This window comes from Phyllobates terribilis, unplaced genomic scaffold, assembly GCF_046119375.1.
Source record: "Phyllobates terribilis strain yellow unplaced genomic scaffold, ASM4611937v1 Scaffold_11__3_contigs__length_659146591, whole genome shotgun sequence".
Taxonomy (NCBI): Eukaryota; Metazoa; Chordata; class Amphibia; order Anura; family Dendrobatidae; genus Phyllobates; species Phyllobates terribilis.
Window position 1 is genome coordinate 567,965,460 of NW_027362771.1, and position 22,712 is coordinate 567,988,171.

The following is a 22,712-nucleotide window of genomic DNA, read 5'->3' on the forward strand; positions in this document are numbered from 1 at the left end:
TCCACAATATATTTGAGGCCAGCAGTTTAACCTGAGAATTTAGTGTCTCCATTAAAATAATCTGCACCAAAAAGCTGAGTCTCCTCAACAGAAAATGACATGCTGCAGATTTCAAAAACGCAATAAAAGACAATTTACATGATGAATCCGCACCCCAGACTTCATAAAAACAAACAGTATTTGATTTGATGATATTAAGGTAAAACTCATCCACTTTGCTGCTACTGTAAAAAACACATTCCACATCAGATGTAGCCGCGTTGTCTGACGATGCGATCTCCAAAACTTAATCAGTGTCAAAAAAAGAAAGATCTCCATGAGTTTTCTTTGGAGCAATTGATGGCACATCCCAGTGTTATGGTATGAAATGTCTCTGTCAACCACGCAAATATTGAATGTGATGATGTATATAGATTTTGTGTGCGGCCCCCTTACCTTTATTCTCTACTTAGGTTCCAAGTTAAAGGACAGTCTGTCCTGTTTCTTATACTATACAGAAAGTATTGTAACCTGCTCATGGTCAGAAAGCCAAAGTTCTCGAAAACTGGTGAACATGAGTTTGGCAGAAATAAATAAAAGGTAAATCATTTTCCTTCTCTTGGTTTTATATAATTACTATGTGTTGTCCTTAATAACCACAAATTCCAATGGAGACCCGTAGCGTAACCAGTGAGCTAAATATTACAGAATACAGCACAGTATTTGTTAATGCAGTCAAAGTTTTTATCCTCTTAATATATTAGTCATCATATTATATGGCACTGTTACGAAAATCAAAGGTTAGAAAGAATAAATTTATGCACACTTAAGTAGAGAGGATAAGAGAGAGAGTCTTGAGCACCACCCGTTACTCGATCAAGTAACTAGCACAGCTGATTACCCCAATGCTCGATTGAGTATCGACAAGTGCCGAGCACACTCGCTCGTTACTATTGTTTATTTCTTTAAAAGAATATCCAAAAAGAGAGGCAAAATATTTCTGTATAAATATACTGGTCAATTGTGAGGTTTTATTTTTTTCACTTTTTGTGAGGAGGTAAAATCACTACTTGGAAGAAATCAACTAGGGAATGCAATCACACTCCTTAACAATGGAGACTGCTGTTGTATTCTGCAATTGCCCTTTACTAAGATAGCAGTTTCTGAACCTGTGGAATCCATCTTATTTACTGTTTTGGCCTGCTTAAAGCCACATGGATCTCTCACTCATTGATTGAGTATTGTGTCTAGCTGTTAGTCTAGTTCTAGTCTCCAGCTTCTGAACTTTCTTACCCAGACTGTTCTCATTCATGTCCGGATTGTTTCCTACAACTCTTTGCTATCTCCAAGAGCATCTATTACCACTTGTTGTTCCTGCTCTTGCTCCTTCGGCCACTTGTTTACAGCAGTTCTACTCCAGTATCGTAACATATTGATAAAATCAACTACCTGGGAAAAAGGGAGCTGGGAGACTCAGCACTATGAGGATGGTACCCTAATACTCAAAAAGGTAATCAAGTTGGTGATACACGTTAGATAGCTGTCTGCCGAACAATCGTTTGGCCAACAACTATCTCTCCTGGCTCCCCATACATAGGATCATTGGGCTCAACGTCGCTTTCCTGTGTTTTCTTTGGCAATGTGGATTAAGCCAATGTCAGAATCATCTGACAGCAGCTTATCTGCTGACCAAACAAATTAATCAGTTGATTGAATTCAAACTACCTGATTTTTTTGAACCCCAAAATATGTCAGGGTACAATCGAAAAGCCCCCATTCACATTATATACTTGGTCTACCCGCAGTTTGGCCGATATTTACATAAAGCCTGGAAAGTTCTGCAGACCCTGAAGATTGCTGATGTGATAGAGAAACTTTCTATCCTTTCTAACACTACTCCTCCACCACTGGTCAGTGTAGATTGGTTTACTGAGGGCCATTTTACTGTTGTTGATAAGCTTGTGTAATGGGCAGTATAAGAAGTGGAAGCATGTTGCTGTAATTGAGCCACTCACCACCTCTCTCTAGTCGTACTCCTCAATTGGCTAGAGAGCATTAGGAACTTCTCTGTCATGCTGAAACAAGTATACATGGATGGAGTACCAAAAAAATACCGTACATCTGGAAAACCAGTCATCCTTTTTTTTTATCCATCTGAAAACAAGTTGTTGTTTTTTATCATTCAATGTCCTTAAAATATTCAATCCTCAACATAACATTGAGTGGTTGAAGGGATATGAGTTCTTAAAATTGTAATTTTTATGTTTATATAATAGGTATAGGGGAGAAGATGAGTCCATGTCCACTTATGTCAAGAATTAATATTTTCAAATGTGTAGAGGAAGGTTTCACCACCTGTTTAACTTCAAAATTTATGTTTGCAGGCCTTTTTGTAAGGAGATGGAACCAGCCAAATTTACGGAAACTCATCAAATATGGACATGTCATAAAAATGTTTCTAGTTCTGGGTTAACACTTTCCTCATACATAAAATTCGCTTTTTTACCAAACAGAAGTTTAGAGAGTCGCCTTAATGTGTCTAACGAAGGTAGGTGTCAAGACTATAGAGCCATCTGTAGTGCCGGCGTCCCTGCCCTCTGCTAGGCAGGGACGCTGTTCCCCTCACCGCTCTGCTCCGTGCCCGCGTCCCTCTCCCGCTCTGCTGGCAGCGCGCGCTCCTTCCCGGCCACTGTGCTTAGGGCGCGCGCGCGCGCCCTCCCTCCCTCTTAAAGGGGCCGCGCGTTCCGTCCTAAGGAGTCCCCGGCCAATGGCCGGAGGACTTTACCGTATATAAGGCACCTCCTCCAAAATGGAGGTGCCCGAGCAATGTTGTTTGCACCTGTGTCTCACCTGTGCTTCAGCCCTCAGGTCCCGTTGCCAGTTACCTGCCAGTTACCTGCCAGATTCCTGCCTGATTACTTGCTACCTGCCTGCTAGTCTGAGGTCCGACGGTCTGCCTTACTAATCCTGTCAGTCTGTCTAAGGACCAGCCTGCCCGCTCACCTGGGAGCGCACATCAGCTACCTGCCTGCCTGCCTGAGGTCCGACGGTCTGCCTTCCAACTCCTGTCAGTCTGTCTATGGACCAGCTTGCCCGCTCACCTGGGAGCGCACATCTGCTATCTGCCTGCTAGCCTACCTGGAGGCTCCGCCGTCACGTGCTGTGACCACCTGCCTGTCCAGTGACTCCTGCCCGCTCACCTGGGAGCGCTCATCTGCTACCTGTCTGTTTGCCTACCCGGAGGCTCTGCCGTCACGTGCTGTGACCACCCGCCTGTCCAGAGACTTCTGCCCGCTCACCTAGGAGCGCTCATCTGTCGCCTGTCCGCTGGTCTTCCTGGAGGCTCCGCCGTCACATGCTGTGACCACCCGTTCATCCAGAGACTCTCGCCTGCTCACCTGGGAGCTCACGTCTATCTTCAGCCGCCTCAGGTCGTACCAACCCTATACCTAGAGACTGCCCCGGTCACTTGCCGTGACCTCCAGCCCGTTCACTCAGAGACTGTCCCGTTCACTCAGAGACTGTCCCGTTCACCTGCTGAGACTTCCAGCCCGTCTTCCCTGGTCGCCACCCGCTCCCTTACAAGGACCGCCTCCTTGTATAGTAGCTCAGAGGTTCCGCCTCCCAGACCCGTTACAGTTTGCTCGGGCCATGGAACCCGGTGGCACCCAAGCTCCCTCGCTCTCGGACCTGTGTCATGAACTGTCCCGTCAAAGGTCCCAACAGGAGTCCATCCTGGGTCACCTGCGGAATGTCAATACTCGCCTGGACACTCTGACTGCTCCACCAGCAACCTCCGCCAGTGCCATGTCTCGCAATCCGGCAGCTCCGCTGCCCACTAATACCATGGTATCCTACCCTGGACCCCGGCTTTCTGCACCTCCTCGCTTCGGAGGCGACTCCGCCCAGGCTCGGGGCTTCATAAATCAGTGCACCTTGCACTTTGAACTTTTGTCCCACCAGTTTAACTCCGACCGAGCCAAAATTGCATTCATCATGTCCCATCTCACCGGGGAGGCCCTGGCCTGGCTAAATCCTCTATGGGAGAGAGGAGACCCCCTGGTGTCCAACTTGCCTGCTTTTCTCACGGCTTTCCGGAAAGTCTTCGACGAACCCGGACGGAAGACCTCATCCGCATCATCGTTGCTACGCCTCCGTCAGGGAAGTCTCACCGTGGGCCAATATGCCATACGGTTCCGTACCCTTGCCTCGGAGCTGGCCTGGGATAACGACGCTCTGGTTTCCGTCTTCTGGGAGGGTCTGTCCGGCCGTATTAAAGATGAACTTGCCGGTCGGGACATTCCTACCACTCTCGATGACTTAATAACTCTTGCCACCCGGATTGACCTACGGTTCCAGGAGCGTGCCAGAGAGGTCACCCGTGAGAGGAGGTTACCACGTCTAGCTCCTACTTTTCAGAAACCCGTCACTCCTTCTGTCTCTAACCAGGTACACCCTCCTGAGCCTATGCAGGTCGACCAGACCAAGATGGTCAAGACCCGTCAGGACTTACGCCGTGCCGAGGGGACCTGCTTCTACTGTGGCAGTAAGGAGCACCGGATCCGTGCCTGCCCGGAGAGATCGGGAAACGCCTGTGTCTAGGTTCGCTCAGAGAGGTCCACCTAGACAAGAATAAATCCTCTCCTTCCCTGCTGTTGTCAGTTTCAATCGTCTACGGGGAGAACCGGTATTTCGAACTAGCCCAACTGGACTCTGGAGCAGCCGGGAATCTTATTTCACAGTCCCTGGTAGAGAAATACCGCATCCCCACCAAACCTCTGGCTGTACCCTTGTCTGTTGCTGCCGTGGATGGGGGGCTCTTACCACGCCCCATCCAACTCATCACCGAATCCATTACTCTGCAGGTGGGAATGCTGCATTCTGAAAGTATCTCCTTCCATGTTCTGCCTGGACTCTCTCACGCCCTCTTACTAGGCCTACCTTGGCTCCAGAAACATGCACCCGTTCTTGACTGGCAGACCGGAGAAGTCCTTCGCTGGGGACAGGGCTGCCATAAGACCTGTCTGGTTCCCGTTCATCCCGTCCGTCCTTCTCCTACCCCAGCTAATCTACCTGGACTTCCGATTCCTTATTGGTCTTATGCTGATGTCTTTAATAAAAAGGAGGCAGAGACACTACCCCCTCATAGACCATACGACTGTCCTATCGACCTGTTACCTGGTACTTCTCCTCCCCGTGGGCGTATTTATCCATTATCCGCTGCTGAGACCCGGTCGATGTCCGAATATATTGAGGAAAATCTGGCCAGGGGATTCATTCGGAAATCTACCTCCCCGGCGGGAGCAGGCTTCTTTTTCGTCAAAAAGAAGGACGGCTCTCTCCGTCCCTGTATAGACTATAGAGGCCTTAACCAGATCACGGTGAAGAATAAGTACCCCCTTCCGCTCATTCCGGAGTTATTTGATCGTCTGAGGGGGGCTAGAATCTTCACCAAACTGGACCTCCGTGGGGCGTACAACCTGGTTCGTATCCGTCAGGGGGATGAATGGAAGACGGCATTCAACACCCGGGACGGCCACTATGAATATCTGGTAATGCCCTTTGGTCTCTGTAACGCTCCTGCCGTCTTTCAAGAGTTGGTCAATGACATCTTCCGGGACCTTCTCTACTCCTGCGTAGTGGTGTACCTGGACGACATCTTGGTCTTCTCTCCGGATCTCCAGACTCCCCGGAGGGACGTTCGTCAGGTCCTGCTCAGGCTCAGGCAGAACCATCTCTACGCTAAATATGAGAAGTGCCTCTTTGAGCAGACCTCGCTTCCGTTTCTGGGCTACATTATCTCTCAGACCGGCCTACAAATGGATCCTGAGAAACTGTCTGCCATCGAGAAATGGCCCCGACCAGAGGGGTTGAAGGCTATTCAACGGTTCCTGGGCTTCGCCAACTATTACCGCCTCTTCATCCCGCACTTCTCTTCCCGGACTGCCCCAATTTCCGCACTCACCCGTAAGGGTACTAATCCCAAAGAGTGGCCGCCCGAAGCCTTTCTTTCCCTAAAACAGGCCTTCTCTTCCGCCCCGGTGCTGCATCGCCCGGACGGCAACAAGCAGTTCTTCCTGGAAGTTGACGCCTCCTCCTCTGGAGCCGGAGCGGTACTTACTCAAAAATCATCTTCCGGGAGAATGGTAACTTGTGGCTTCTTCTCCAAACTCTTCTCCTCTTCTGAGCGCAACTATTCCATAGGAGACCGAGAGTTATTGGCCATCAAGCTGGCGTTGGAGGAGTGGCGTTACCTACTCGAGGGGGCTCTTCATCCGGTAATAATTTACACTGACCACAAGAACTTGGCTTACCTCCAGCATGCCCAGAGACTTAACCCGCGCCAAGCCCGGTGGTCCTTGTTTTTTGCTCGTTTTGATTTTGTTCTTCATTTTCGCCCGGCTGACAAAAACGTCAAAGCAGACGCCTTGTCCCGATCCTTTCTGGTGTCCGATCTCGAGGAGGAACCTAAACATATCATCGATCCCGCCAGAGTAATGCAGGTGGCTCCCGTGAGTCTAAATCGTCTCCCTCCCGGTAAGACGTTTGTTTCAGTACCTGATCGGGAGAAGATCCTACACTGGGGCCATTCGTCTAAACTAGCTGGCCACGCCGGTCAGAAAAAGACCCTCCAGCTTATTGCCCGGCACTATTGGTGGCCTACCCTGCACAAGGACATAATAGACTTTGTTTCTGCCTGTGTGTCCTGCGCCCGCAACAAAGTCCCGAGACATCTACCAGCTGGACGTCTCCTTCCGCTTCCTGTACCTGCTGCCCCCTGGCAGCATATAGCAATGGACTTTATAACTGATCTCCCCGTCTCTGCCGGTTGTACGGTCATTTGGGTGGTCGCTGACCGCTTTTCCAAGATGGCTCACTTTATTCCCCTGCCAGGCCTTCCGTCTGCACCCGAGCTGGCTAAAGACTTTATCCGCCACATCTTCCGTCTTCATGGCCTGCCCCTCCACATCGTGTCGGATCGTGGGGTACAGTTCACCTCACGTTTCTGGAGAGCCACTTGTAAACTACTAGACGTCACCCTGGACTTCTCTTCCGCTTACCACCCACAGTCCAATGGTCAAGTGGAGCGGATCAATCAGAACCTGACCAGTTACCTCCGGCACTTCGTTAATGCCCACCATTCTGACTGGGTGGATCTCCTACCATGGGCCGAGTTCTCTTATAATAATCACGAGAGCGAATCCTCCTCCAAATCCCCGTTTTTTGTAGTCTTCGGTCAGCATCCTCGGATTCCTTTTCCTGTCTCCACCTCTGTGGACAACCCGGCTGCGGAATCTCTCGTTAGCAAATTTTCCTCCATATGGGAGAGTACCCGGTCCGCACTCCTTCTGTCATCCGAGCGTATGAAAAGACACGCTGACAAAAAACGCCTGGATCCTCCACAATTTCGTCCAGGAGATAAAGTCTGGCTCTCATCTAAATATGTTCGACTCAAGATACCTTCTTACAAGTTAGGGCCTCGGTTCATCGGTCCTCTGGAGGTCATCAGTCAGATCAACCCGGTGGCCTATAAATTGAAACTCCCGGCCAACTTACGGATCCCTAACTCCTTCCATGTATCTCTCCTCAAACCCGTGGTGCTTAACTCTTTTTCCAAGTCTACAGGTACGCCTCCTGCTCCGGTTTCTGCTGAGGACGAGTTTGAGGTAGAGAGCATTCTTGCCACCAAAAGGGTAAGAGGAAAGACCTTTTTTCTGGTAGATTGGAAGGGGTTTGGTCCTGAGGAGAGAACGTGGGAGCCCCGGGAGAACATCCATGCCCCTCTCATCCTAGCTAAATTTCTATCTGGCCTAAAAAAGGGGGGGCCTAAAGGGGGGGGTACTGTAGTGCCGGCGTCCCTGCCCTCTGCTAGGCAGGGACGCTGTTCCCCTCACCGCTCTGCTCCGTGCCCGGCGTCCCTCTCCCGCTCTGCTGGCAGCGCGCGCTCCTTCCCGGCCACTGTGCTTAGGGCGCGCGCCCTCCCTCCCTCTTAAAGGGGCCGCGCGCGCCGTCCTAAGGAGTCCCCGGCCAATGGCCGGAGGACTTTACCGTATATAAGGCACCTCCTCCAAAATGGAGGTGCCCGAGCAATGTTGTTTGCACCTGTGTCTCACCTGTGCTTCAGCCCTCAGGTCCCGTTGCCAGTTACCTGCCAGTTACCTGCCAGATTCCTGCCTGATTACTTGCTACCTGCCTGCTAGTCTGAGGTCCGACGGTCTGCCTTACTAATCCTGTCAGTCTGTCTAAGGACCAGCCTGCCCGCTCACCTGGGAGCGCACATCAGCTACCTGCCTGCCTGCCTGAGGTCCGACGGTCTGCCTTCCAACTCCTGTCAGTCTGTCTATGGACCAGCTTGCCCGCTCACCTGGGAGCGCACATCTGCTATCTGCCTGCTAGCCTACCTGGAGGCTCCGCCGTCACGTGCTGTGACCACCTGCCTGTCCAGTGACTCCTGCCCGCTCACCTGGGAGCGCTCATCTGCTACCTGTCTGTTTGCCTACCCGGAGGCTCTGCCGTCACGTGCTGTGACCACCCGCCTGTCCAGAGACTTCTGCCCGCTCACCTAGGAGCGCTCATCTGTCGCCTGTCCGCTGGTCTTCCTGGAGGCTCCGCCGTCACATGCTGTGACCACCCGTTCATCCAGAGACTCTCGCCTGCTCACCTGGGAGCTCACGTCTATCTTCAGCCGCCTCAGGTCGTACCAACCCTATACCTAGAGACTGCCCCGGTCACTTGCCGTGACCTCCAGCCCGTTCACTCAGAGACTGTCCCGTTCACTCAGAGACTGTCCCGTTCACCTGCTGAGACTTCCAGCCCGTCTTCCCTGGTCGCCACCCGCTCCCTTACAAGGACCGCCTCCTTGTATAGTAGCTCAGAGGTTCCGCCTCCCAGACCCGTTACACCATCTTTCTCTGCAATTCACAAAATTGGGTGAATACTAGGTATAATTTAACCTGACAAGATTCTCAATGGGATCTAACATTCGAGAAGGTCAACATTGTAGTCATTCAGTATTGTCAGATCAGCCGGGTGTTGGGGCTAATATTCTTGATCAGCTTCTTCCTTAGGGCTTGTTCACTCAGCTGTATTTTCAGTCCGAGTGCTGTCTGTAAAAAAAATAGGTAAAAGAACCCAAGGGTAGGTTCACACTAGCATATAAAAGTTTCATCCAATTTACAGAAGAAACTAGTGCATGATGTGATTTTTTTCCAAACGCATATTCGGTCAAGTGTAGAAAATCACTCATCTGCATTGCCCCATTGAATAACATTGGTCCAAGTGCTGTCCGCTGTTTTCACAGACAGCACTCAGGATGAAAATACTGTGGTGTGAACGAACCCTAACTATGATGTCAGGAACATTGCCCTTAGTAGGAGCCACAGAACTTCTTTGGATGTTCTCCTCGGAGCTCATGTAACATTATAGATGACTTGCTATTGCACTCGAATCGAAGTACATACTGTATTTTCCAGACTATAAGATGCACCCAGGTTTAGACATGAAGAAGTAGGGGAAAAAAATGTCATACTTATTAAAATTTCCCTGATGGTCTAAGGATACAGAAAGGTTACAGTAAAGGGTAGCGCTTATTACTTGACATGGTTACTTACTACTTTTTACATACTTTTTTGAGTACAACTAATATCAGGTTTCCCTAGTAATTAGTACAGGACTAGTGACCACAGCAGCCTTCACTATAAACCACATCCATATACCCTATAGATTACCACTTTATGGAACACCTGTTAGTCCTCATCCCTGCTTTCCCGTCCTATGTACCCATTGTAAATCCAAAAGAGTATCATTTAGGGTTATGCAGAACTGGTATGTGTCAGAATATCTTTCATTCCCTGCACATAGAGTGCCTGCAGACTTCTACCCTAGGCTGGAAAACCCCTTTAAGGCCCATAGACATCTTAGACTAGGGATGGGAAATTAATATTTACAAACTGCTACATGTTGTGGAGAGCTGAACCAATATGATGAAATTATGTTCAACATTAATATTAACTTATTATTATTATACAATAATATTAATTTTATTTCTTAAAATTGAGCAGAATTAAGTCTGTTGACTCACTGCTACGATTAATACATGTTACGATAGAGCATATTTTAACTTCTATACTTATATTCTTATCTGTAGCAGCTAATCAAACCCATATGATTTAATGCTTTTTATAAAGCTTAATACTGTTTCCGTTATTTAGCCTTGTACCATGATCAGCAGCTCCCCTCAGATAGTATGATACCATTTTCACATTCAGTATGATGTCCCCAAGTACAGTATGACACTCCCACAGTCCCCAAAACAGTATGCCACCTCTACCCCACATAGTATGATGGACCCAATAGCTCCATATATACAGTATGATGCCTATAAATAAATTATGATGCCCCACAGCTCCCCGCACACTATGATCACCCATACCCTCCCAGACAGTATGTTCTCCCACAGCTCTCCACACATTATGATGTCTCCTACAACTCCCCAAAAAGTATTATCCTACACACAGTAAAATGGCCCCCACACAGTATGATTGTCCACATAGTCCCCCACACAGTATGATCACCCCAGATACACCTCAATACAGTGTGATGGCTCTCATCATTACTCAGCTAAGCATCAACTCTAATCGCCTTCTCTCTTGTCCACCTTCTTACAGCAGGACGACATGCTGAGCCAGGCAGCAGCTATGAGCTTCTCTGTTGGTGTTTGCCTTTTATGACACGGCCGTCTTTTCATTGGCCAGCATCATACAGGAGAAAAAGGTAACACCCACATAGAAGTTCTGTGCTATATGTTCAGTTAGTTGAAAGGAAAATCTGCATTTTGTGGTGCTCATTACTACCAAGGTGTATAACGTCAGAATGGCTGAGCACATAAAAAATAACTGTTCCACAATCAGTGGAGCAGCACCAATTGGGGAAGGTACTCAGTTTAGTTTAAAAAAAAAAGACAGTGAAAAGATTCTTATTAAGTCTATCACATAATTATTGCTGAGCTTGAAGACAAGTAGGCAGCCATGTTTGAGTGGTTTGTATTCAGAATCGTGGCTGTGCCAGGCAGGGAATATTAGTGAAGCAAAGTTGGACTATTGTAACATTGTTGTCTCTTTCTTTCTCCTTATCTACATTTGTAGCAGATGAAGCTAAACCCAAAAACTTGCGGTGTCAAGTTTCTGATGATCGAATGATTATTTGCTTCTGGGAGGTGAGGCAGGAAGTGGCCGACTCTGTGGACTTCAGTCTGTATTATCGGAATGACTCTGGAAAGTAAGTTAAAAAAATGCATGTACTAGAGTATTTAGTCTGGTATTTAATCTTTAACCCTCACATAGGGATTTGTACTTACTTCATCCACTGGGTTGTGTCCACCAAGTTGATGCTAGCCATGGGTGCAGCCTGAGGCAAGGATATTCAAACCAGTGGGTCACTTACAAGAAGGACAGAATCGGGAACAGAATTGGGAGACAAAACAATAGTCAGGGTGAGACTAGGGTCACACCAGCGTATATTTTTTCATCCGAGAGAGTCGGGCTGATTATGCTAGCCATCCTCTGATCACACTCTGATGAGAGTTTAATCAAAGTGTGAACATAGTGGAGGGTCCTTAAAAATGATTTCAGGGACCTAGGTAGGAAACTTAGGGCAAGGACCTCCAAGATAGTTTTCTCAGAAATACTACCAATCCCGCGAGCCACACAGGAGCGCCAACGGGAAGTTAGGGAGGTGAATAAGTGGCTAAAGAGTTGGTGCAAGGCAGAAGGGTTTGGGTTCATGGAGAACTGGGCCGACTTCACGGTCGGCTACAGGCTGTACCGTAGGGACGGGCTGCACCTCAATGGGGAGGGTGCAGCGGTGCTGGGGAAGAAGATGGCTAATTGGTTGGAGGAGTATTTAAACTAGAGACGGGGGGGGGGGAAACCAAGGAGATAGGTGGGATGTGAGGCAAGCAAGGGGGAAGGGGAGAAGTGAATATAATGAGGGTGGAGAGGGGGGTGGGGATAGTACAGTTAGATCGTTAGAGAAGAATAGGATGCTAAATAACCCCAAAGTTTTATCTTGCATGCTGACCAACGCAAGAAGCCTGACCAATAAGGCAGATGAACTGCGGGCGCTTATATCGGAGGAGAGGTATGACATCATAGGTATAACAGAGACTTGGCTAGACGATAGCTACGACTGGGCGGTAAATTTATTAGATTATAGTTTATTTAGAAGGGACCGGAAACAGGGGAAAGGCGGAGGAGTCTGCTTATATGTAAAGTCATGTCTAAAGCCCAGACTAAGGGAAGATATAGGAGAGGGAGAAGAGGGGGTCGAGTCCATGTGGGTAGAGATAGAGGGGGCAAAAATAATAATAAAATATTACTGGGGGTCTGCTATAAGCCACCAAATATAACAGAGGAGAATGAGAATCTGCTATTAGGACAAATAGACAAAGTAGCAAAACATAATGAAGTGATTGTAATGGGGGATTTCAACTACCCGGATATTGACTGGGAAACAGAAACCTGTAGATCTCAGAAAGGAAAAAGGTTCTTGACAAATATTAAAGATAATTATCTCTCCCAACTAGTGCAGGGACCAACGAGAGGGAAGGCCGTGTTGGACTTAATATTGACTAATAGGCCTGATAGAATAACTGAGGTACAGATAGGGGGGCACCTAGGTAATAGCGATCATAATATTATCGACTTCAAAATGCTCTTCAGTAGGGTTATCAATAAGGGAACAACAAAAACATTAAACTTTAGGAGGGCGAAGTTTGATCAGCTGATAGAAAACCTTCAACTTATTGACTGGGACAAAGTTCTTAATCAAAAGAATACGAATAGTAAATGGGAAACCTTCAAAAGAATTCTGAATACTCAGTGCGAGAGGTATATACCGTATGGGAATAAAAGGGCCAGAAATAAGAGGAAACCAATATGGTTGAACAAGAACGTAAAAGGGGCGTTAAATAGCAAAAAAGAGGCATTCAAGAGATTAAAACAGGAAAACAGTAAGGAGGCACTAATGTGTTACAAGGAAAAAATGAGAACCTGCAAAAAACAAATAAAAATAGCGAAGGAGGAAACAGAGAGACGTATTGCTAGGGAAAGTAGATCAAATCCCAAACTGTTCTTTACGTATATAAATAGTAAAAGATTTAATCGGATAATATTGGACCGATAAAAAGTGATGAAGGCAAAATCATAGAGAAAGATGAGGATAAAGCTAATCTATTAAATAATTTTTTTTTCGACAACTTTCACAAAGGAAATAGAACTAACAGGAGAAATTAGAAGTGACAAACTTAATCCTCCACTAAGTATGACTAATCTAACCCAAGCTGGGGTACAGCAACGCCTCAGTAACATTAAAATAAACAAATCACCAGGACCTGATGGCATACACCCACGGGTACTAAGGGAACTAAGTAATGTGATAGACAGACCGTTATATCTTATATTTAAGGACTCTGTTGAGACTGGGTCTGTACCACTTGATTGGCGACAGGCGAATGTAGTGCCAATATTCAAAAAGGGAGCGAAAAGTGACGCCGGAAACTATCGGCCGGTGAGTCTGACGTCCGTTGTGGGCCAAATTTTTGAAAGCTTCATTAAAGAGGCAATTACGGAGCATCTTGATGCTAATAATCTTTTAATCCCGAACCAACATGGATTCATGAGGAATCGCTCCTGCCAAACAAACCTGATTGACTTCTACGAGGAGGTTAGCTCTCGAGTAGATCACGGGGAACCAGTGGATGTCGTGCATCTCGACTTCTCAAAAGCGTTCGATAGCGTGCCACATAATAGGTTGGTATACAAAATGAGAATGATGGGGCTGGGGGAAAATGTCTGCAAGTGGGTAGCTAACTGGCTAAAGGATAGAAGGCAGAGGGTGGTTATAAATGGAATATACTCAGATTGGGTAAGCGTCACTAGTGGGGTACCACAGGGATCTGTACTAGGCCCAATGTTATTTAATATCTTTATTAACGACATAGTCAACGGGATAAATAGTAAAATATCAATATTTGCAGATGACACAAAGTTATGTAAAACAATTAATACAAAAGAGGACAGTGCAGACCTACAGAGGGATTTGGATAAGCTGGGAAGGTGGAGCATTAAATGGCAAATGAGGTTTAACGAGGAGAAATGTAAGGTCATACATATGGGAAGGAAAAATGGAAGTCACCAGTACTCACTGAATGGGAAATCATTGGGGAATTCAGAGATGGAGAAGGACTTGGGCATCTTGATTGATAGCAAACTAAATTGGAGTGCCCAAAGTCAGGCCGCTGCTGTAAGGGCAAACAGGGTAATGGGATGTATCAGAAGAGGTATAGCTGCAAAGGAGGAGAACATTGTTCTTCCACTGTACAAAGCACTGGTCAGACCACACTTGGAATACTGTGCTCAGTTATGGGCCCCAATATATAGAAAGGATATAAACGAGCTTGAAAAGGTACAAAGGAGGGCAACAAAATTAATAAAGGGAATGGATGGACTGCAATACCCAGAGAGGTTGGCAAAACTAGGACTATTCAGCCTGGAAAAGAGAAGGTTGAGGGGGGACATAATAAATGTGTACAAATATGTTAGGGGACAGTATAGAGATCTTGCCCGGGATTTGTTCAAAAGGAGGGATATTACGGTAACAAGAGGGCATTCACTAAGACTGGAAGAGAAAAGGTTTCAGCACCAGCATAGGAAGGGGTTCTTTACGGTAAGAGCAGTGAGAATATGGAATTCACTGAGTGAGGAGACGGTAATGTCGGATTCACTAAACCAGTTCAAGCGGGGACTGGATGCATTTCTAGATACCAGGCAGATTTCAGCGTATACTTAAAAATAAAATAAAATAGTAGGTTGATACAGGGATTTATTCTGACTGCTGGTTTCAGAGTCGGGAGGGAATTTTTCCTCAGGTGAAGATTGGCTAAATCATTTGGGTTTTTTGCCCTCCTCTGGATCAACTTTAGCAATTACAGAACTAACAGGTCGAACTTAATGGACGCAAGTCTTTATTCGGCTTTACAAACTATGTTACTATGAGGGTGCGACAACCTCCGAGTAAGTCCAGCGTTCAATCAGGACCCTGCACCAGAGTGTTCCTAGACTTCAGACCGGGTCCCTTTTCTGTCTGTGTGTGTAGATAGGCCGGGTCTCCCTCTGAACTCCTCTCAGAAAAAAGGGTATGGGTGGCAGCTCCGCTCCTTCCGTTACCCGGTGTGATCCTCAGGGCCTACCGGGCTTTCCCGACCAGGACGTGGAGTAACAAGGACGGGTGTCGGGGGCCGGTACCCCTCTTGCAGCCGGAATCCCTCTGAATATATCAGGTTGGCGAGGACAGGTGGCGTACACCGCTCCGTCTGCATCCTCCCTGGGATCCATTTGCGGTGGAGCTACACTCTAAAGCTCCGGGCCTTCTTGGTCATGGTCCTTGACCGGGCTGAAACATACATTATCTGCAGCCTGCCCCTCGACCCAAGGCCAGGGTACGAGGGCCGTGCCTCCATCCTCTGCAGGTCCACACAGGATCCACGCTCAGGGAGGGAGATCACAATCAAAAAGACCCAGAACCAAGATGGCTGTGTATTAAATATGAAATTTAAAGTGTCACTAAAATGTGAGTCCTCCACCCTCACCCACTAAATGGTTCCACTATCTCTTGGTTCCCCAGTCTCCTGATAACCAGGAGAGCAGCACCTAGTGCATTCTAGCCCCCTGTGGTGGGAGAAGTGTGGTGTTGGATGTGAAGGAAGGGTCCTGACCATCGCACTGTTCTTACCTCAGAGGAGGAACACTACACTCCATTAGAGAAGTGCAGCATTCCTGTGTGTCGAACCCTCAGGGGCGCCACACCAGTGCCTCCTGAAGGATAAATATGCAGGTGCCTGGCAACAGAGACAGACAATGCTGGAGCAGGTCTGGGTAGAGATGTGACTCCCTGTGGTCATCCTCTTAGATGTTGTAATGGAGATTTTTGCATTTAGAGACGGGTAGTTGAGATGATAACCTTCCCATATCCTGACTAGACGATATTTCATTTTTGCGCTTTCATTTTTTTCCACTCCTTCTTCCACAACTTGTTTATTTTTCCATCTATATAGCTGTATAAAGACTTATTTTTGCAGGACTAGTTTTAGTTTTAAATGACACTGTTCATTTTACTGTATCATGTACTGGAGAACTGAAAAAAAAATCCAAGTGGGATGAAATTGGGAAAAAATGTAATTACATCATTGTTTTTTGGGTATTATTTTTATAAAGTTCATAGTGCAGTAAAAATGACCAGGCAACATGATTCTGCAGATCAGTATGACTACAGCTATACCAAACATGTATGGTTTTTTTTTTCAGTAGTAAAAAAAATTTTGTATTTTGTAAAAAGTAAAAAAAATCTTTGTTGTCATTCTATGAGATCCATAACTTTTTTACTTTTCCACCAATGAAGCTGTGTGAGGGTTTTTGTGTCTGCTGTAGTTTTGATTGTTACCATTTTGGGGTATATACAACATATTGATCACTTTTTATTGCATTTTTAGTGAATTCTGGGGACTGAAAAAAACAAATATGGAGTTTTGATTTCTTCTTGTATATTTTAATAGACTGGACTTTTACAGATGCTGCAATACCAATTATGTCATTGCTCTGTTTCTGGATTCGATGTGGTGACCTTTTGCATGGTTGGTTTCCCACTCTGCAGAGCTACAGCCCTTTTTGTCTCTGTCCAAATGCTGATGGCTTCTTTTATCTTTGTTTTCTTTTCTTGGTTGGCTTCTCTCCAGCTGTTTTCGATTTTCCCTTTTGGTTCTGTCCTACCACATTTTGTGATGGGCTTCATATGTTCACCTTTCACTGACCTCACTTGCTGGCTATACATCCTAGTAGATTAATGTTTAGAGTTCCAGCTCCTCAGCTAGGGGTTTATATTGTCCTGTAAGCCCCAGTTGTTTTTCCTGCTGCAAATCTATGAGTTTCATCCACAGCACCTTTTCCTTTTCATCCACATTTGGGGGTTTGGGAGGCTTCACTTATTCTGTTTGTCTTTTGGTTCTCCTAATTTTTCGCCTGTCTATCTTTTGTGAATGTATTTTAGCTTCTCACCCTGGGTTTTCATGTCTCCCTGCACCTTATATTTAGTTGTGTGGCTAGCTCCTGTTCTAGTCTGAACAGGAACCAGTAGGGAGCAGGTGCGGCATTTCCCTTTAGTAGTGCTTCCCTTTCTCTGTTACCCATGTGAGTGTGTGAATACGTTCTTAACATTATGTTTAATATTATTTTTTTCTATATATCTATATTTTAAAATTGGAATAAAGGGGTGATTTCAACTTTTATATCTTTTTATATTTTTAAACGTTTTATGTTTTTACTTTTTCTTTTAGTCCCCTCAGGGGACTTTAAACTGTGACCATTTGATCTCTTGATCTATATACTGTAATACCATATTATTGCTGCATACAGTATAAATGAAGGTCTGTACTGAACTTAAGCCTATAGCTGAGCTTTTGAAGAGTACCAAGATGGCAGCGATGGTGATTGTTTTGTAGGGGACTGGTGGGCACACTAATTAAATACTTTTGTCAGTGATTGAGTTAAACAGCAGAGGTTTGTGGTATCCCCACTTTTAAGGGCAGATGCTGACAATGTATTTCAGCCAGGATTTCCCTATATAGAGTAGGCACAGTGCCAGTGTTCACTCCATACATCAGCACCCTAAACCATGACGTATATGTATGGTAGAGCATGCAAAGGGGTTAAACAGCTAGTATTGTTTGTTGTCAAATATTTTATGTTCACCAGGAGAACTGAAACTCTTCAATTTTTTTTTTTTTTTAGTGAGGAAGCTTGTCAGCCAAGATGTTGGCCGGGGATCGATATGTACCTTTCTTGCACCTGTAATTTTACATCTGGCCATCTGAAAATTCCTATTCAGTTTCCTAATATCAGTGTTAGACCAACGGACCCAGAAACCTCTCATAAATATTTTAGACTCTGCAATATCAGTAAGTTATGAAGTGAATTAGCTGAGTTACTTTAGCGACTTGATGAATCCTCTTTAGTAGCAATCAAGAAAATAATTTGCAATTGGTTCCTCATAGGTGAGGCCATGTTCAAGAGATTAGCGGAGCTTCAAGTCACATCTCCTGTAACAATGCCGCACATTGGGAAAAATATACTGAGTTAAATGCACCCAAATTTTAGCTTGATTTGACAAACTATCGATATGCCATAAATGTCCAAGGTGGCACAACCCATTTTGCCAAAATTAGTAAAAGCTAAGGATAGATACATCTGTAATGAAAGAGTGAGCCTACATGCTGATATACAGCTCTCCTCATCCTGTTTCTACTCTATCGTAGCCTAAATATACCTACATATTTTGTTGCTTTTCCTTTCCCACAGTTAAACTTCCGCCCAGGAGCCTCATCGCTCAGGAGAAAGCTGCAGGAGACGCTTTTGAAATCAGCTGGAAAAATAATATAATTACAAACTACAGTTTTAGGTATCACTATCAACTTTGTCACTGGAAGGAGAATGATATGAAGCCAAAAGAGGTGGGTGGCATTAAATGAATAGCAGATGTGTCATGTGGTGTGCTTCCTTTAAGATGGTGAAGCCAACTCCGCCGTGCACCAGCTCGACATTTTTATTTTTTACACTGAAATTTTGGCAAAGATATTTACGTGCTTGGTTTTCCAGCTATGCCTTCTTCTTGAGTTTGGGGTCCAATCGTGGAAATAGTGGTTAGTGGGAATCAGGGATGGCCTGGGACTGAAATTCAGCCCTGGCATTTTAAAGGAAACCTGTCAGCAGGAACGTGCCTGTTAAACTAAAGGTATGGGCAGTATGGCACTGTCATACTGATTTAATACATGCCTTTAGTTTACAAATCTGCAGCTTGGTTTTCGTTAAATCTTGATGCTAAATTTTGGTTTCCTCAGTGCTTCGTGCTTCAGGGCGGGACTTGTGGGTGGGATTGTGGGTAGGGTCTTTGGCCCAGAGGGCTCAGCCATGGCCCCTCCACTGCCTCTGTTGCATTAATTTGAATTTTGGGTTGGCGCTGTCTTAGCTGTGGGCGACGCTCTCACCGGTGGCGGTCTTCATGAAAATGGCGCCTGCGCAGATAGATCTCAAGTGTACTAGGACTGATATCACCACCATACAGTGACCGCATAATGGTAATATCAGGTCTACACCAATGCTCTGCAGAATATACAGTCATGGTCGAAAGTGTTGGCACCCTTGAAATTTTTCCAGAAAATGAAGTATTTTTCCCTGAAAATTATTGCAATTACTCATGTTTTGTTATACACATGTTTATTTCCTTTGTGTGTATGGTAACAACGCAAAAAAACTGAGAAAAAAAGGCAAATTGGGTATAATTACATACAAAACCCCAAAAATGGGCCACACAAAATTGTTGGAACCCTCAACTTAATATTTGGTTGCACACACTTTGGAATAAATGACTGCAATCAATCACTTCCTATAACCATCAACAAGCTTCATACACCTCTCAACTGGAATTTTGGACCACTCTTCTTTTGCAAACTGCTGCAGGTCTCTCATATTTGAAGGCATCTTCTCCCAACAGCAATTTTTAAGATCTCTACAAGTGATCAATGGGATTTAGATCCGGACTCATTGCTGCCACTCAGAACTCTACAAAAAAGCAGCAGTATTTACCTGCCTAGATCTTCAGATCTAATGCACTACCAGGATGCAGCAAACCCATATAACAAAGATAGCGGCTATACAGGTGCAAAATACTGATGAGACAATCACTCACAACTTACCATTTCATGGAGAGGGTGATTGCTAAACAAGTGTGAACAGCACCCTATACAAGCCTCTTTGTGTGCAATTTTAATACTAAGCAATCACGAAATGGTAGGTTGTGAGTTATTATTCTCATCAGTATTTTGCACCTGTATAGCCGCCATCATTGTTATATGAGTTTGCCACATCCTGGTAGTGCATTATGTCTGAAGATCTCAGCAGGTAAATACTGCTGCTTTTCTTGCTGTGTTTTTTTTTTTTAATCTTGGGTAATTTTTAATTCTTTTTATTGTGGCTTTGCCACCTCGAACTCTCCGGTGCTTTGTTTCCATCCATTTCTGGGTGCTTCTTGAAGTATGTTTAGGGTCATTATACTGCTGTAAGACCCATGACCTTGGACACAAACCCAGCTTTCTGACACTGGGCACTACATTGTGACCCAAAACCCACTGGTAATCTTTAGATTTAATAATGCCTTACACACAGTCAAGGCACCCAATGCCAGAGGCCACAAAATAACCTGAAATCATTTTTAAACCTCCACCATATTTGACTGTAGGTACTGTGTTCTTTTCTTTGTAGGCCTCATTCTGTATTTGTTAAACAGTAGAATGATGTGCTTACCAAAAAGCTGTATCTTGGTCTCATCTGTCTACAAGACGCTTTCCCAGAAGGATTTTAGCTTTCTCACATACATTTTGGAAGCCTGCAGTCTAGCTTTTTTGTGTCTCTGTGTCAACAGTGGGGTCCTACTGGGTCTCCTGCCATAGTGTTTAATTTTATTCAAATGCTGACGGATATTTCCCGCTGACACTGATGCACCCTGAGCCTGCAGGATAGCTTGAATTTCTTTGTAACTTGATTGGGGTTGATTATACACCATCCGGACTATCCTGCGTTGCAGTGTTTCATAAATTTTTCTCTGTCGTCCACGTCCAGGGAGATTAGCTGCAGCGCCAACGGTTGTAAACTTCTTGATTATGTTGTGCACCATGGACAAAGGAACACCAAGATCTCTAGAAATGGACCTTGAGATTGTTGATATTTTTCAACAATTTTAGTTCTCAAGTCCTCAGACAGTTCTCCTCTTCTCTTTCTGTTGTCCATGTTTAGTGTGGCACACGCAGACACACAATGCAAAGATTGAGTCAACTTTTCCCCTTTTTATCTGGTTTCAGGCGTGATTTACTTATTGCCCACACTTGTTCATTGCCACAGGTGAGTTTGAACGAGCATGATATGCTTGAAACAAAAGTTGTTTACCCACAATTTTGGAAAGGTGCCAACAATTTTTGGTTAAACTGTGTGCGTGAAATGATGTCCAATTTGAGGTTTTTTTCTCAGTTTTTTTGTGTGTTGTTCCAATACACACAAAGAAAAGAAACAGGTGTATAACAAGATATATGTAATTGCAATATTTTGTGGGAGAAAAACTTCATTTTCTAGAACAATTTCAAGGGTGGTAACACTTTCGGTCATGACTGTATGTGTGTACTGTGCAGGTTCTCACCAGTGACGTTCTCGCTGATTATTGTCGTTCATTTTATTTTTTCCTTTTCATTTGGTCCAGACCACCATGACATCTTCTTCTGTCCATAATTCGTCCCTGTAAAATATAACACAGAGACATTTGTACTTTACTGCTTTTCCAAGACCATCTTCATATTCTAACACCTCTAGAACTTGTGCTGCCTTATACTAATTTCTCTGACTCCTTTAATAATACTCACCCTTGACCCCTTATAATTATGACCCTGCACCTCCTTATAATAAAACAACCACCCTCTGTGCTTTCTTCTAATAATAATGCCTCCTTGTTTAAGGAGTGATATCCTATCTGGGCACCTGAACAAAATGGAGTGACGTGCATCCATATTTATCGTATCTTCCATCTTGTCTCTCAGTGGATGCTGGTGGTGTGATACAGTCACTTGCATGCGCTGGTTTCCAGCAGGCCCCCGGTAGAAGGGATGCCTGCGCTCTTCCTGAGTATGTGATGGAGCCTGTGGTTCTGTGCTCTGTCACAACTTTTAATAGTATCGGCGTCCAGAGGACGCTGATGCTATTAACAGCACAGCAGACAAGGAGGCTCATGGCTGGACCGGCCCATCTGGCATTTGTGAGAACTGCCAGATGGCCTGTCTGGCCCTGGTGGGAAGGCCTAACCCCTTCACATCAACCATCATACATGGACTGCTTTGCGGGAAGTGGGTTCCCGCAAACTACCATATATGTATGGCGCCGCTATTCCCAATCACCATGCTGCATCGCGCAGTGACAGAGTTAAGATGGCTGCTGTCTGAGACCGCACCAATCACAATGGATAAAGCAATTACGATTTTACACATGCTGATTAACTGTTTTGGCGCCGATAGGCTGAACAATAGTTACTGACCAATCGGCGCCAAAACGGGTGGATTTAAAATAGTGATCACCACTCTATACGCCATCTTTTCCTCAGATCTGGAATGCAAAATGGTTGTATACAGTACATCCTCTGTGTACCTGAGAGAAAGGAATATCATTAGTGGCCAGTGCAATCCTCCTGCGATCTCCTGTCTCCTGTCATCCAGTGCTGTGCTGTGCTGTGCTGTGCTGGCTTCTGCGTGACCGATCTATGATCACAACAGCAGCTGTTCCCTGTTCCACCTCCCCCCATCCCACCACTCCCAATCCCCCCACTCCCCAATTGTATTTTTGGCACACTCTTTTTTGCACCCTTTACCTGTGCACGGCATCCTGCGCTTCCTGTGGCTGCATCGCTCTGATCAGTATCTCTGTTGATCAGAGTCTGCGTCAAAGGACGTTTTCTTTTTTTAGCTATAGGTAGAGTAGCGGACATTGCAGTGTAAGTGACTACAGATGAGCAGACCTGTGGATGTTCGGGTTCGGCCAAACTGTAGTTTAAAGCTCGGCATTCAGACTTGACCCCGAACTCAAAAGAAGTTA

At 45.5% G+C, this 22,712-nt stretch overlaps 1 protein-coding gene across 5 annotated transcripts in view; it reads left to right on the forward strand.

Annotated features, from left to right (window-relative positions):
• The window catches only part of LOC141166937 (uncharacterized), a 182,840-nt gene that overhangs the window by 125,998 nt on the left and 34,130 nt on the right, over positions 1 to 22,712 (forward strand). For 4 of the 5 annotated variants that reach the window (XM_073654159.1, XM_073654158.1, XM_073654162.1 and 1 more), the window contains exons 3-8: positions 453 to 579; positions 2,364 to 2,527; positions 11,124 to 11,256; positions 12,067 to 12,117; positions 17,820 to 17,986; positions 18,387 to 18,538. In XM_073654159.1, coding sequence (XP_073510260.1) covers positions 453 to 579; positions 2,364 to 2,527; positions 11,124 to 11,256; positions 12,067 to 12,117; positions 17,820 to 17,986; positions 18,387 to 18,538 — 794 coding nt within the window. The remainder of the gene's footprint in view (positions 1 to 452; positions 580 to 2,363; positions 2,528 to 11,123; positions 11,257 to 12,066; positions 12,118 to 17,819; positions 17,987 to 18,386; positions 18,539 to 22,712) is intronic. The other variant, XM_073654161.1, reaches the window with a different exon arrangement.